The sequence below is a fragment of the Salmo trutta genome, chromosome 1, assembly GCF_901001165.1.
Source record: "Salmo trutta chromosome 1, fSalTru1.1, whole genome shotgun sequence".
In the NCBI taxonomy this organism is placed as follows: Eukaryota; Metazoa; Chordata; class Actinopteri; order Salmoniformes; family Salmonidae; genus Salmo; species Salmo trutta.
In genome coordinates, this window is record NC_042957.1 from 49,350,288 (window position 1) to 49,365,218 (window position 14,931).

Here is a 14,931-nt window from a genome sequence, read left to right on the forward strand (position 1 = left end):
AAGATTTTTAAGTCTTGAAACAATTGAGACATGGACTGTGTGTGTGTGCCATTCAGAGGGTGTATGGGCAAGACAAAAGATTTGAGTGCCTTTGAACGGGGTATGGTAGTAGATGCCAGGCACACCGATTTGAGTGTGTCAGATCTGCAACGCTGCTTGGTCTTTCATGCTTAACAGTTTCCCAGGTGTCTCAAGAATGGTCCACCACCCAAAGGACATCCAGCCAACTTGACACAACTGTGGGAAGCATTGAGTCAACATGTCCCAGCATCCCTGTGGAACACTTTTGACACCTTGTAGAGTCCATGCCCCAACGAACTGAAGCTGTTCTGAGGGCAAAAGGGCAACTCAATATTAATGATTAGTACATTCCATCTAGTATGCCTATAAAATATGTGACAGTGAACGTTTATATCTCTCTCTCAGAGAAGGCATGTGGGCCTGGGCCAGAGAACCAGTCAAAGACAAACGGGCAGCAGGAGAAGCCCCTGCCTCTGCTTATTCTCCCAGCATGGACACACTAGCAGTGATAGGATTACAGGTCACACTAGAAGTGAGAGCCAGGGGACTGGTCGGCCCCTCAGAAAAGGGTTTCAATTTCCTTGCCCCCCATGCAACATTAGAGGATGCTCTCCGCAAGATCATAAGAGGCAGAATGTCTCGCTGCTTGACAGACAAATAAATAGAGCCTGTTTATCTCTATCGGTCCACAATACACAGATAGAGTTTCCGTTAAGTTGAATGGAAGCGCTCCAAAGAGACATACACGGGTTGATTTCTCTGTAAAGTAGGCCATAAGTCAGGTCTGGGTCTGGGACACTCCCTCAGTGGGATATTAGTGTTTTCCTGCTCACCCAGCAGAGAACAGAAATACACTCTATCAGCAGGGTGTATGAGCAGGTCTGTGTCAAGAAACAATGAATCAAAGGCAGGAAAAGATGGCTTTTATCACTGTGGCTACTTGCAAAATATGTCCACGAATCCATTTCATGACCGTGCCTCAAGGTTTACAGGAGGCTCAACATTTTCCAGAGCTCACAGAGAAGCCAGAGGTACAGAGAGCTCATAAAATACTTAAATACAGCACACAGTTCATTCAACAAAAGGCAAGGATGCATTCAATTGTGGTCAACTAGAACACTGGTATAGTTATATTCACACAAGACATATTCCCTTTTCAGTTGTTTTCGAAGTGTGCAATCTCTTTGACTAATAAGTTGAAGTCTATGGCCAAGTCTAAGCATGTGATTGATAGATGATCTACTCAGAGAAACATTATCATTACCGTATGTTTCCGTTACTGTACAGAGCTTTCGGAAAGTATTCAGACCCCATTTTGTTATGTTACAGCTTTAATCCAAAATAGATTAAATAAAATCCTCAGCAATCTACACACAATACCCCATAAAGACAAAGCAAAAACAGGTTGTTAGAATGTTTTGCAAATTTAAAAACAGAAATACCTTATTTATGTAAGTAGTCAGACCCTTTGCTATGAGACTCGAAATTGAGCTCAGGTGCATCCTGTTTCCATTGATCATCCTTGAGATGTTTCTACAACTTTATTGGAGTCCACCAATCATTGATTGTACGTAGAGCTCTGTGACAGGATTGTCCAGGCACAGATCTGGAGAAGGGTACCTAAAAATGTATGCAGCATTGAAGGTCCCCAAGAACACAGTGGCCTCCATCATTCTTTAATGTAAGAAGTTTGGAACCACCAAGACTCTTCCTAGACCTGGCCGCCCGGCCAAACTGAGCAATCGGGGGAGAAGGACCTTGGTCAGGGAGGTGACCAAGAACCGGATGGTCACTCTGACAGAGCTCTAGAGTTCCTCTGTGGAGATGGGAGAACCTTCCAGAAGGACAACCATCTCTGCACCACTCCAACAATCAGGCTTTTATGGTAGAGTGGCCAGACAGAAGCTACTCCTCAGTAAAAGGCACATGACAGCCCGCTTGGAGTTTGCCAAAAGGCTCCTAAAGACTCTCAGACCATGAAAAAGAAGATTTGATGGTCTTATGAAACCAAGATTGAACTCTTTAGCCTGAATGCTAAGCATCACCTCTGGAGGAACCCTGGCACCATCCCTACAGTGAAGCATGGTGGTTGCAGCATCATGCTGTGGGGATGTTTTTCAGCGGCAGGGACTGGGAGACTAGTCAGGATCGAGGGAAAGATGAACAGAGCAAAGTACAGAGAGATCCTTGATGAAAACCTGCTCCAGAGCGCTCAGGACCTCAGACTGGGACGAAGAATCACCTTCCAACAGGACAACAACCCTAAGCACACAGCCAAGACAAGGCAGGAGTGGCTTCGGGACAAGTCTCTGTAATCAATTTTAGAATAAGGCTGTAACGTAACAACATGTGTACAAATCAAGGGGTCTGAATACTTCCCGAAGGCACTGTATGTGTCTGTTCATAGTCAAGAGCAGCACATTTTGTCAAATGCTGAAGGAGATGTGAAGCGAAGATGTAAATTAAATAAATAGAAAACGTATGAGTCCAGGATTTGCCCAGAGCGATATGCAACATCTTTACCATGTACAGATGCTTCTGTATGTAGTCAGTTTCAACAGTGAGTGTGCAATCTTTCAGCGCTGAGTGCATGTGTTTTGTAAGTTTCCGTGGTGAGAACAAGGCCTTAACAATAAGTGGTCTGACAGAGACATTTTTGTGGCTAGACACAAACATAAAAAACAAGAGTAATATTTCTCAAACTGACCTCAGAACTGACAGGAATGCTTTACCTCCCCTTTGTGCATCCATCCTACAGTAAATGAGGAATATAAATAGCACCCTTCTAATCATAACCACCCCACTCAGGCCCCCCAGGCCCTCTCTATTCAGATCCCCAGAGATGTTCAGAGAAAGATCAAGCGCTGTTGTGTTTATTGGTGGGTCTGTGGGCACTCTCTGGTGGAAGTGGGATACTCTTTACAAAGGGGATTTCATTTCATTGTAATTCAGCGGTAACATCGTTAGAAGGGCTCAGGGATGGAATGGGGTGCTGTTTAATGTGGTGGGTAGTTTAAGGGGAAAAGAAGGTTTTATGTTTCTGTTGTTGCTGTCAGTGGAGGGAAGATAGGAGCAAAAAGGGGGATGGCTGGCATAAAGCTGGTATAGAAGAAGGACTTTCACTTAGTACATTTCACCCGCCATTTTAACAACTGTCATTGTCCCAGGAGTCCAAGGAGCTGTCTGACCAAAAGCCTTTTTAGAGGTGGGACAAATCTCCCGCAGAACCAGGAGAAAGAGCCTGTTGATCCAAGAAGAATGAGGGCCAGGGAGACAACCCCCTATCCCTGGTTTCTAATACTTGTTTTTTAGCTGCCTTTTTGTGAGCTGTTTTAAAAGATGCACAAAAGGATTTGTCCGTAGGAACAAATCGAAGTGAAAGGATTACTTCTCAGCGACGTTTTGTGATTTTTGTTTGATAAAAAGCCCACCTTTCAGTTTGTTTAAAAGGGTCATTAAAGGAGAAAGGCTTATTGGTTCTTCTCCTCCATCACACAGTGTGTTCTCTAACTGGTTCTCCTCCATCTCACAGTGTGTTCTCTAACTGGTTCTCCTCCATCTCACAGTGTGTTCTCTAACTGGTTCTCCTCCATCTCACAGTGTGTTCTCTAACTGGTTCTCCTCCATCTCACAGTGTGTTCTCTAACTGGTTCTCCTGCATCTCACAGTGTGTTCTCTAACTGGTTCTCCTCCATCTCACAGTGTGTTCTCTAACTGGTTCTCCTCCATCTCACAGTGTGTTCTCTAACTGGTTCTCCTCCATCTCACAGTGTGTTCTCTAATTGGTTCTTCTCCTCCATCTCACAGTGTGTTCTCTAACTGGTTCTCCTCCATCTCACAGTGTGTTCTCTAACTGGTTCTCCTCCATCTCACAGTGTGTTCTCTAACTGGTTCTCCTCCATCTCACAGTGTGTTCTCTAACTGGTTCTCCTCCATCTCACAGTGTGTTCTCTAACTGGTTCTCCTGCATCTCACAGTGTGTTCTCTAACTGGTTCTCCTCCATCTCACAGTGTGTTCTCTAACTGGTTCTCCTCCATCTCACAGTGTGTTCTCTAACTGGTTCTCCTCCATCTCACAGTGTGTTCTCTAACTGGTTCTCCTCCATCTCACAGTGTGTTCTCTAACTGGTTCTCCTCCATCTCACAGTGTGTTCTCTAACTGGTTCTCCTCCATCTCACAGTGTGTTCTCTAACTGGTTCTCCTCCATCTCACAGTGTGTTCTCTAACTGGTTCTCCTCCATCTCACAGTGTGTTCTCTAACTGGTTCTCCTCCATCTCACAGTGTGTTCTCTAACTGGTTCTCCTGCATCTCACAGTGTGTTCTCTAACTGGTTCTCCTCCATCTCACAGTGTGTTCTCTAACTGGTTCTCCTCCATCTCACAGTGTGTTCTCTAACTGGTTCTCCTCCATCTCACAGTGTGTTCTCTAACTGGTTCTCCTGCATCTCACAGTGTGTTCTCTAACTGGTTCTCCTCCATCTCACAGTGTGTTCTCTAACTGGTTCTCCTCCATCTCACAGTGTGTTCTCTAACTGGTTCTCCTCCATCTCACAGTGTGTTCTCTAACTGGTTCTCCTCCATCTCACAGTGTGTTCTCTAACTGGTTCTCCTCCATCTCACAGTGTGTTCTCTAACTGGTTCTCCTCCATCTCACAGTGTGTTCTCTAACTGGTTCTCCTGCATCTCACAGTGTGTTCTCTAACTGGTTCTCCTCCATCTCACAGTGTGTTCTCTAACTGGTTCTCCTGCATCTCACAGTGTGTTCTCTAACTGGTTCTCCTCCATCTCACAGTGTGTTCTCTAACTGGTTCTCCTCCATCTCACAGTGTGTTCTCTAACTGGTTCTCCTCCATCTCACAGTGTGTTCTCTAACTGGTTCTCCTCCATCTCACAGTGTGTTCTCTAACTGGTTCTCCTCCATCTCACAGTGTGTTCTCTAACTGGTTCTCCTCCATCTCACAGTGTGTTCTCTAACTGGTTCTCCTCCATCTCACAGTGTGTTCTCTAACTGGTTCTCCTCCATCTCACAGTGTGTTCTCTAACTGGTTCTTCTCCTCCATCTCACAGTGTGTTCTCTAACTGGTTCTCCTCCATCTCACAGTGTGTTCTCTAACTGGTTCTCCTCCATCGCACAGTGTGTTCTCTAACTGGTTCTCCTCCATCTCACAGTGTGTTCTCTAACTGGTTCTCCTCCATCTCACAGTGTGTTCTCTAACTGGTTCTCCTCCATCTCACAGTGTGTTCTCTAACTGGTCCTCCTCCATCTCACAGTGTGTTCTCTAACTGGTTCTCCTCCATCTCACAGTGTGTTCTCTAACTGGTTCTCCTCCATCTCACAGTGTGTTCTCTAACTGGTTCTCCTCCATCTCACAGTGTGTTCTCTAACTGGTTCTCCTCCATCTCACAGTGTGTTCTCTTTTGGCTCAACCAGTCCTTGTGATGTCAGGTAAAAAAAGAGGACTAGAAGTATAAAGGTTGTATCCATACCAATTTACTCTGGTTTACTTAGCTCAACAACAGAAGTGGTGGGGTAGGGCTTTAGCTAGATGACTTTGCAAATAAGGATAGTCACCGTTAGACTATTCTCCATATGACTTTAAAGCTAACCCCTCTAACCAAAATATGATTTCACATGATTCACATGCTTCTTCACATCAAACTATTTTTTTATTTTTATTGAGAAACATGAGATTATAATTCTCATCCAATAGTTTGATTGGTCCATTTGCCATTCTCTGGTCTGAGACTGAGACTGAGACTGAGACTGAGACTGGTGGGAATGAGTGTAGATATTCAGACCTGTCACTGCCAGCTGCAGGGCAGTCGGTCTGCTGGAACTCATGTCACGTCCAGGGGTCAGCCACCCCACTGGCTGAGAGACAGAATTTAAATAACAGGGGCTGAGGAATTGCCAACTGTTTAAAGCCCTTACAAGGTCAATGCAGAATAATTGCATTTGCTTGGCTGGTGAACAAGCTGTCCACACTTGGCAGAATTTGAATAAATTCACAATGAATTTCAATGAGGAGTCCAACTTTTTATATCTGAGGGACATTTGTAAGACGTGGAACGTAGCCAAATGTTACAGAATCCACCGGCTCTAAATGGAAGTTTCCAATGGCAGGCCTAATCAATCATTGTAAACTCAGAAGCCTGCTCTGTAACCAAACAAACAAAAAATCACACGGATGTATGTATAAGTAGCCTAAATATAATCAAGATTTATTCAATTAGGCATCATCTCGTGTAGATTGTGAGGCTCTGATGACAATCACAAACAGGCCAACTAAAGCCAGATAGGCTTGTTAATTATTCAAGCCTATTTGAAAAATGCTACTTTTCACCACCACCAGCTGCAGACAAGGTGCTAACTGAAAACATTAACAATGTCCACCTGCTGCTTTCTTAGAGTAAATCTTTCCCTCTTATCTGTAACTGCCATGGGACTTCCCTGATAAGGAAAACCATAGGATTTGATCCCCTCCTTAATCTCCTAATTACTTCTTTATTCAAATGTATAAGTCACATGCTCACACAGCAACATATTTTTATGTTATATATACCAAATGACTATAAAGGCCTACCTATAGTAGATTGAAGAACAAGCAAAGTGCCTATAGAAAATAGTTGTAGGTTATTAAGGCAGAATGTGAAAACTTTGGCGGGCAAGGAATTCAAAAGTAACAATGGGCTTAAAAAATGTATTTCACACACACACACATACACACACACACACACGCACACGCCCTCCAAACGTGGGCGTGTCTACGATGTAGATCCCGCCTAGGGGGAGAGTCTTTCCTCAGCGTCCCCACAATAGATCGCAATGGCACGTTACAGACCGCCCATGAGGCGTGGCTAGCTTGGCGGGTAGGTTATAAAGTTGGGCTAGAACAAAATTGCATTGTATTATAATAATGCAGACGCACGGGAAGGTTGTTTGATTTCTTTGTTCATTCTGGAGAGAATTACTATATGGACTTTAAATATACGTGATTCTCAGTATACAACTACATGTTGTAGTTTTCAAATATATCAGCATGTCGAAAAGTTATGGTAAGAAAACGGTTATCTCTATAACCAGTGCAGGATTCACCTGCCTTCTGTTGCTCTTGGTGGTCGCGCAGCATCAAAGAGTTCAGGTAGACGAGGTTCCAAACCAGAGAGAGATGGGGACGCGCTCACTCCAGAGCATGGACACCTTGGCTACGGACGGAGTGAAGGCTGTTCAGCAACAGGTCAACTCTGAGGCGCAGGCAAAAAAAGGATTCTCTGCGTATTTTTCCAAGTTGACCCGGGGACGGCGAGAGGCGGACAAGCCTGCGGGGTCCGCTCAGTCAGCGACAGATGCCTCCCCCGCAGAGGACATCAGTGCAGATGACATCTTCATCGCTGTCAAGACCACAAAGAAGTTCCATCAGTCTCGACTGAATCTCCTTCTGGATACCTGGATCTCTAGAAACATGCAGCAGGTAAGCCAACAATACTACATTATTATCAGAAGAATATGGTTCATTTTAAATCCTCCATGGACATAGCCTAGAATAAAACAATCACATATTTTCACTAGGTTTCGTTAAGTAGGCGTAGTCTAGGCAATTTACCATAGCACACAATGCTTTTACAAAAATGGGCAAAAGGCCTAATTTTCTCCCATAAAAGATGCTTTACAACAAGCCACCAAAGAGTTAAGTGTTACTGCTGACCCACTGAAACATCAGTCCCGCTCATGTCAGGTGAGAACTGTTTGTTCCTGAACTGTCCATATTACCCTCTTAATTATTCAGTTCCTTAGGCTCTGTCACTTTGTATTCTGCCTTGAGCGATGCCCCCCGAGAACATAGGGAGCAGTTTCAGGACTCTGCAACCCCTCCTTTTTCCCCTCTCTCTATTATCCCACTCTTTTGGGTGTCCCTGTGAATGCCCTGGTGCAATGTATGTCTCACAGCAGCAGCTCCAGTGCTGTCCCCTTTCCAGGGCTAACAAAGCGTATTTCTGAAGGGTGAAGAAAAGCTTTCCCAGCCCCCTTGTCTCAGCCGCTCCATGGGAACGTGGGAGCTGAGTCTGGGTCAAGCAGCCAAGGGATGGGGAAAAACGGGGGCTTCGTTAAGGGGATGCTTGGGACAAAGGGGTGCATCTATAGGGAAGTTTGTGCTGGGAGGAGCACGCTGAGTTTGAAAATGCTGCCCTGAGAACCAAGCTCTTTTAGACTAGTGCACAAAGGCACTCACAGCCGTAGTCGAGAGGATGCAGAGGCTAGTCAAAGTGATTTTATCCACTACCCAGAGTTGTCACGCATATTTTTCAGAAGTCAATGAAATTCTCCTCGGGCACAATCACACATTCTTTATCCACCTTCTTGTAAGAACTCTTCTCTCCATCCCAAGCCAAACCCCACTCTGTGTTGGGTGTTTTGAATGTGGCAAGGTTAGTCATGGCAACACTGTCTCTCTTTGTATACAGAGGAAGTGGGGTGAGTTGAGTCTGTTGCCATTTAAAATGGAACTTTGAACACAAGTTGCATCACATTATCAAATACAGTAGCCCATTCAAAAAAAACTCCCTCCATTCCATAATGGTCTGTGGTGAGTTTACTACAGCCGATACAGGGAAAGTCTGACTGTCCTAGTTCTTAAACTACCCCCCCCCCCCACCCCCACTTCAGGACAGGTTTATGCTCAGGAAGATGGGCTGTCAATAGTTTGTGGAGTAGCAGTTTACATGGCCATTGAGTGTGTTGTGCTTACTGTAGTGGTGGATGATGTAAGTTAACTCTCTCTCTCTGAGATGGGTTAACAGCAGGGTTTAATCAGGCAGCTGGTGGGAGCCAGTGCAGGCATAAAGGACAGCCTGGGCCCACAATACAAATGGGAGTTCCTGGAGGAAGGCTGACAGGTGGCTAGAAGTTAGAGAACAAAGGATGGTTCTAATGCCAGTCATAGGAATCAGGTCATTCCCAGCACATATGGACACCTGCACCCAGGTTAAATGATAATGCTCACCTGTGGAGCTCAGCTGACTGCATCCAGTTGGTCATGTCTGTAGCTGCTATCTGAAGCTGGTAGAGATATCATGGCATTCTGCCAGCAGGTGAAGCCTGACTAGAACTGTTCACTGGGCAGATCAGAGCCCTGATTAGTATTTCCAGCACAAGATATACACTTTCTGTTTCCTTAAGCCAACGGACTTGCTATCAGATAATGTTTACATGTAAATAGAGAGGGTTGAGCCAATCTGTGATTACCATGATATAATTGTGCCTGTGGCTTACTGTGTCTGGCAGAATAATTTATCTGATTTAGTATTATGGTCAGAAGTGTGTTTTTTATTACATGAAATTAAAGTTATTGGGGGGGAAAATGATTTGGTTCTGAGAATAGTTGTAGTGAAAGGCCCAATTGAATTTTTCGTGAGTCATAAGTTAGTGAGTAAGCAAAAGTACTGTGACATAACATGATAAATACGATGTTTTTTTTTACAACTTGTTATTATGCACGGGTTGTTCAAATAGTAGGCCCTTGTTTCCGGTGTTTCAGCAGATTTCCCCCCTGGAACAATGCAGCTTCCCTAGTGAGTGAGCCTCAAAACAATGAGAGAACAAACTGTGCAGCAACAGCATTCTCTGGCTTGTAGTATTCTGGGCTCTGCAGTACATAACTAGCAACAAAACACAGGTTGAAATCTAGCTCTAAACTACACATCAATGGGCATTAGAAAGGTATTGACTTTGGTTGTCTGGACAGGACAGCTGATAGCCTGGCAGTGACATAGTGGTTTGATATGCATTCCATTTTTAATTGAGATTATATTAATTCGCCAGCCCTCCCAAAATGAGCGTCTGTACGTCTGGCAGTTTGGAAGAAGACTTGGCTCCATTGTTGAGTTAATCAAATAGCCCTTCACAGTATGAAGGAATGAGTGTATGGATATCCAGCTGGCCAGAGAGTGGGAAAGTGTCATTCTGTGTCTGTAGGTGGCCTGTTCTCTGTCCTGTACTGTAGTCCACACTCCAGTAACTTTAGTGCTGTGCTAAAGGGAAGGGAGAAAGCGGCATTGGGGTGGTGTATTGATGGAGGGAGATGAGTGGAGGGGGGTGTAGTCCGTGCCCTTCCTTCCTGGGGATCTTGAGACAGCCAGCCAGGCACCATGCTCTACTCAGACTGGGCCGTGCCAGGCCTTTCTTTAGTGGGGAGGAGTGCAGTCCAGCCCTCATCTCATCTGTGGTTCAGACAGTCATCATAAAAAAATACAGTTTATTCTCATCACAGGACAGGATTTATCAAACTAAGGGGGTAAATTAATTAGTATTCTGTTTGAGTGACTACTTTTCTTTAATGTTTCAGTTAAGACAAAAGCCATTTAGCCCTTTGGAGACTTCTCTTTTAGTTAACTGCTGCAGCTGTATGCAAATACCAGCAAACATAGTTAGAATTTACCCAGTGGAGGACTTTAACCAGCATGAAAACACCCGGCATTGTTCTATTGAAGAGGGACAGCGTATGGGGTGGTGAGAGAGGGGGGAACGGGGGATGGGTAGGGGCTTGAAGTGAGGGTGAATGACCACACACAGATTTCGATTTTACTAATCAGCAGTGAGACCCCCCCCCCCCCCCCCATCAGCCCCTCTCGACCCCTTTCTGTCAGTACCCGGGCCGCTCTGGCAGCTGCCTCAGTGATTAGGCTGTCCATTCAGCGGGACTTAAAGCAAACAGCGCCAGCCTCTGATCCCTTTACCAGTGAAACCACCACCCTTCCTTAAACAAACACAGGCCCAGGGCCTTGCAGCATCCATCGCACAACATCTGCTCCCAGTTTGTTGTGCAAACCAATCAGATAAAGCTTTGGCACCGATGGCAGATAGTACTGAAGTGTAGAAATGGGAGGGGAGTTATTAGAAAAGTGAATGTCTTATCGCCCTCTGGCATGAACTCAGCCAGCCCCACTGTTAAGATGCAGATCTCAGATGGCTGTTGCTGCTCAACAGTCAGAGGCAGCAATCAATTAGTGGGAATGTGGGGTTGGTTCAGTTGTCATTAGCTGTTGGGAGGTCGCGAGCAGCGAGAAAGGGTGGGAGGGAGTGGGGCTGAGTGGGAGCTGCTACCTGGCGTGTTGGGGCATGCGGCGGAGATAAGGCAGGTGCTGTCTCACAAGAGGGGAAAAGTAAACGGGCAACGGCAGACACACACACGCACACAAACAGGCAACGGCAGACACAAACAGGCCATGGGGGCCCTTTCATCAGCCCTGTCTGACTGAGGGAGGGCTGCCTAGCACCTGCTAAGCCCTACCCACCACAAAACAACTCCTAATCCCTACCTGCTCTTTTAAGTGTGCCACTGAGGCTGCCTTTTGTTGTTAACTAAACACCAGCCTGCAGTGTTCTAACCTTTACAGCTTTATTCTTTGGCTGCTAAGACCTTACTGTGTCACACAGGTGGTGCTGAAATGATCATTGGGGATGTCCCTATTGATATCTGTATGATGGCCATCGATTTGTATTTCTAGTCAACATGTTGGAGCTAGGGAGTGGGTACAGATCCAGAAAGGAATTGGGTCTTTAGTTTGTTTGGGGGTCAGTGGGTGGTGGGGGTTGGTTGCGTCCCTCTTTGTTCTATGTCTGGGATACTTTTGGGGGGCCTGCACAGTTGCTATGGAGAGAGGGGGACATTGCATAAGAGGCCTTTATTAGAGTGGGGCTTGTTTAACTCCATGTGTTTAACTCCACATGCATAAGACTGCTGATAGCTGGTCATCACAGTGAATTTGATGTATGGTGAAGGACATCAGACATACTGTAGTTTGGAATCCAGCTGATTCTTGTGCCACCACTTGTTCTGTGAGGGGCTTTGATTTCATGGATTTTCCACTCCCACAACGTGATCTGATGTATTTTTCCTCCTTTTCAGACCTACATCTTCACAGACGGAGAAGATGAGGAGCTGAAGAAGAAAATGGGTGAGTTTTGGATTTTTTTTAGTTCTCATTTTAGTTGTCATTTTATATTTATCTTAACCTGAATAGTAGCTGGGATTAGTTCACCATTAAAGGTCCAGATTTGATAGTGAGAAACCAAGCCCCTATTTTAATCCCCATGGAATCTGTTGCTTTGAGCTCCTGGGGCATGTAGTCTTAGTCTCAGATGGTGTTAAACTGTGTGGAAAAGGCTCTAACAGCGCTATAGTTACAATTACTGGCATTAGCTAGCTTGTAAGGTACTAGTTTGTAACTCACTATCTCCTCCCTCATTGTTCCTACAGGGAGTCACGCCATCAACACCAACTGTTCAGCAGCACACAGCCGCCAAGCTCTATCCTGCAAGATGGCTGTGGAGTACGACAAGTTCATTGAGTCTGGGAAAAAGTAAGTGTCTATTTAAAGTGCTGAATTTACCCAGGCTGTATGTCATAGTAGATTTGATAGTGATTATTGTTCCAATTGAAATATTAGAACGCTTTAACAATGTTTTCCCCTCTTAGGTGGTTTTGTCACGTGGATGATGATAACTACGTTAACATGAGGACTCTGGTGAAGCTGCTGTCCCACTACCCCCACACCCAGGACATGTACATTGGCAAGCCCAGCCTGGACCGGCCCATTGAGGCCACAGAGAGGCTAGGAGACAAGATGGTAGGTGGACTTAGCCCTCCTGGCTTATAACAACTTTTCAATTGGTTATAAAAAGTTTGACATGCTTCACAAGGGTTGCATAACAACCTAACATGCTCGTGGTCTCTCTCTCTCCCCCCCAGAGACCAGTAAACTTCTGGTTTGCTACTGGGGGAGCTGGCTTCTGTGTGAGCCGAGGCCTGGCTTTGAAGATGAGCCCATGGGCCAGTGGCGGCCATTTTATGAACACGGCAGAGAAGATTCGTCTGCCTGACGACTGCACCATCGGCTACATCATCGAGTCGGTGCTGGGGGTGCCTCTGACCCGCAGCAACTTCTTCCACTCCCATCTGGAGAACCTCCAACAGGTGTCCAGATCTGAACTTCACAAACAGGTGAGATGTGCACGTGTGTCCGTCCGTCGTTTCACTGAGAATAGAGTTTCAGCATTTATCTGAATTTATTGGGTAGGGGTGCTAATTTCTTTCCTGTCTTTGCTTATTCCAGATCACATTGAGTTATGGAATGTTTGAGAATAAGAGGAACATCATCAATATGAAAGGGGCTTTCCCAGTGGAGGAAGACCCATCAAGGTGAGACATTACCCTCTGCATGACTACTAATACACAAATGGCGATCCTACTCTACTTGAACGATCTTTTTTTTCTTCTGTTAATCTAACCTCCATGTCTCTCTCTCGATCCTTGTGTTCCAGGTTTAAGTCTGTGCACTGTTTGCTGTACCCAGACACCCCTTGGTGCCCGCTTCAGGTTGCCTACTAGGTGACCGGCTCCTTTGGTATCCTCGTCCCCGCCGTGCCTCGGTATCTGAAAGGCTGGTGGGGACCCGTGTTTGGTATCGGACTGTGATGTCACTGTATTTTTGTTTGTGGCACACGGACTCTGATAGTTTTACTGGGCTGCTGTGCGGCCCGCCTTTGGACATTTCCTTCCTGTGTGGTGTCTTGGCTTCCTCCCCTGGCATAGGGGCAGAGGAGCCAGGCAGGCACTTAGTGGGAAGGAGCTTTCAGCATTATGGCTTTGCAGGCAATCAGCGCTTTGTTTTAAATGTTGCTTGTAAATGTATTTGCAATTCTTATAGAATATACTACTTATATATCCAAGCCTTTTGCCAGCTTTACATGATTAATTTGTTTAATTTCCGTTGAGTCGTTTGCCTTATTGTTCTATTTCTTTTTGTTTCTTCTGGGTTTTGGAAGCCATTCAAGACGATCCTTTTAGGTTCTATAGAAATAATCAGACGGTCAGAATTTCTGAGATTGTGGAGGAAATGGTTTTCATTTGGGGATTTTTGGTTGTAGTTTATTTTTGTTCATTTCAGAAGACTCCGGACAAAAACAATAATATGAAGATATTTTGGCGCTTTTTGTTAATGATTTGTCAGTGTTACTACTAATATGATTTGAGCTGGCAGAAGGCAGTTTTCTGAATGTGCCATCAGGTTAGAAAATCTGAGGTATATCAGGAATAAACACTTTTTCCCTTATTGATAGTTTTAAATTAATGAATTTACATTCTTATGTTTCACAGCTGTGTCAACCAACAGATGTAACGACATAACCCCAAAAATATCAATATCTCTAGATTTGATTGTATTTAAGAACATTCCTTGCATTTGATAGAATCAGGGAAAATAATATAGCAAAGATATTGATATTTTTTTTCTGTTACAATCAACTGTTGATTTGTTTGAAGATGTTGTTTAAAAATTGCACAGCTGGGTTTCAAATGAACTTTTGCTTGCTCTTGTGAAGTAGCTAAATTACCTCCAACTCTTCCACTGAGTTTATATTTACTTTATAGATTACCATCAACACATGTAAAACTCTCTGATCATTTTTGCACAAAATGGACTGATGGAGAGCCATGCACACTAGTCTAACTTATTCCTCAGTGAGTATGCGGGTTGGTTTTGTATTGAGCTTTGCAAGAGCAACACCAGTGTTTACACACACAGAGGTGTTGTTCCTCTATAAATGACCCATATTGGGTAGGCTTGTATATGTTGATTCTAAAGCAGTACTTGTGTACTGTGCCTTTTTGTTGAAATGCTAAATGTGTATATTGAGGATTAGAATGTAAATGACTTTGATGACCTGGACATGTTTTTTACTGCTTGTTGTAACTGCGCTAAATGGCTGTTATTTATCCTCCAGTATCTGGATGGTTCTAATGTTTGCTTCTCAGGGATTACGATCAAATCCTGATGTTATTACCATAGGAACCGCTGTGGTGCCTGAACATGACACTTTGAAATAAAGTTGGATAACCGCTGAGAAACAA

General features: G+C 44.6%; 1 protein-coding gene across 1 annotated transcript; it reads left to right on the forward strand.

Moving 5' to 3' along the window:
• Positions 1-6,936: 6,936 nt before the first annotated feature.
• Positions 6,937-14,931, forward strand: lfng (LFNG O-fucosylpeptide 3-beta-N-acetylglucosaminyltransferase). Its single transcript, XM_029760296.1, has 7 exons — positions 6,937-7,494; positions 11,929-11,977; positions 12,280-12,382; positions 12,499-12,649; positions 12,772-13,023; positions 13,136-13,221; positions 13,344-14,931. The coding sequence occupies exons 1-7, from the start codon at positions 7,063-7,065 to the stop codon at positions 13,408-13,410; spliced, it is 1,140 nt and encodes a 379-aa protein (XP_029616156.1). The 5' UTR covers positions 6,937-7,062; the 3' UTR covers positions 13,411-14,931.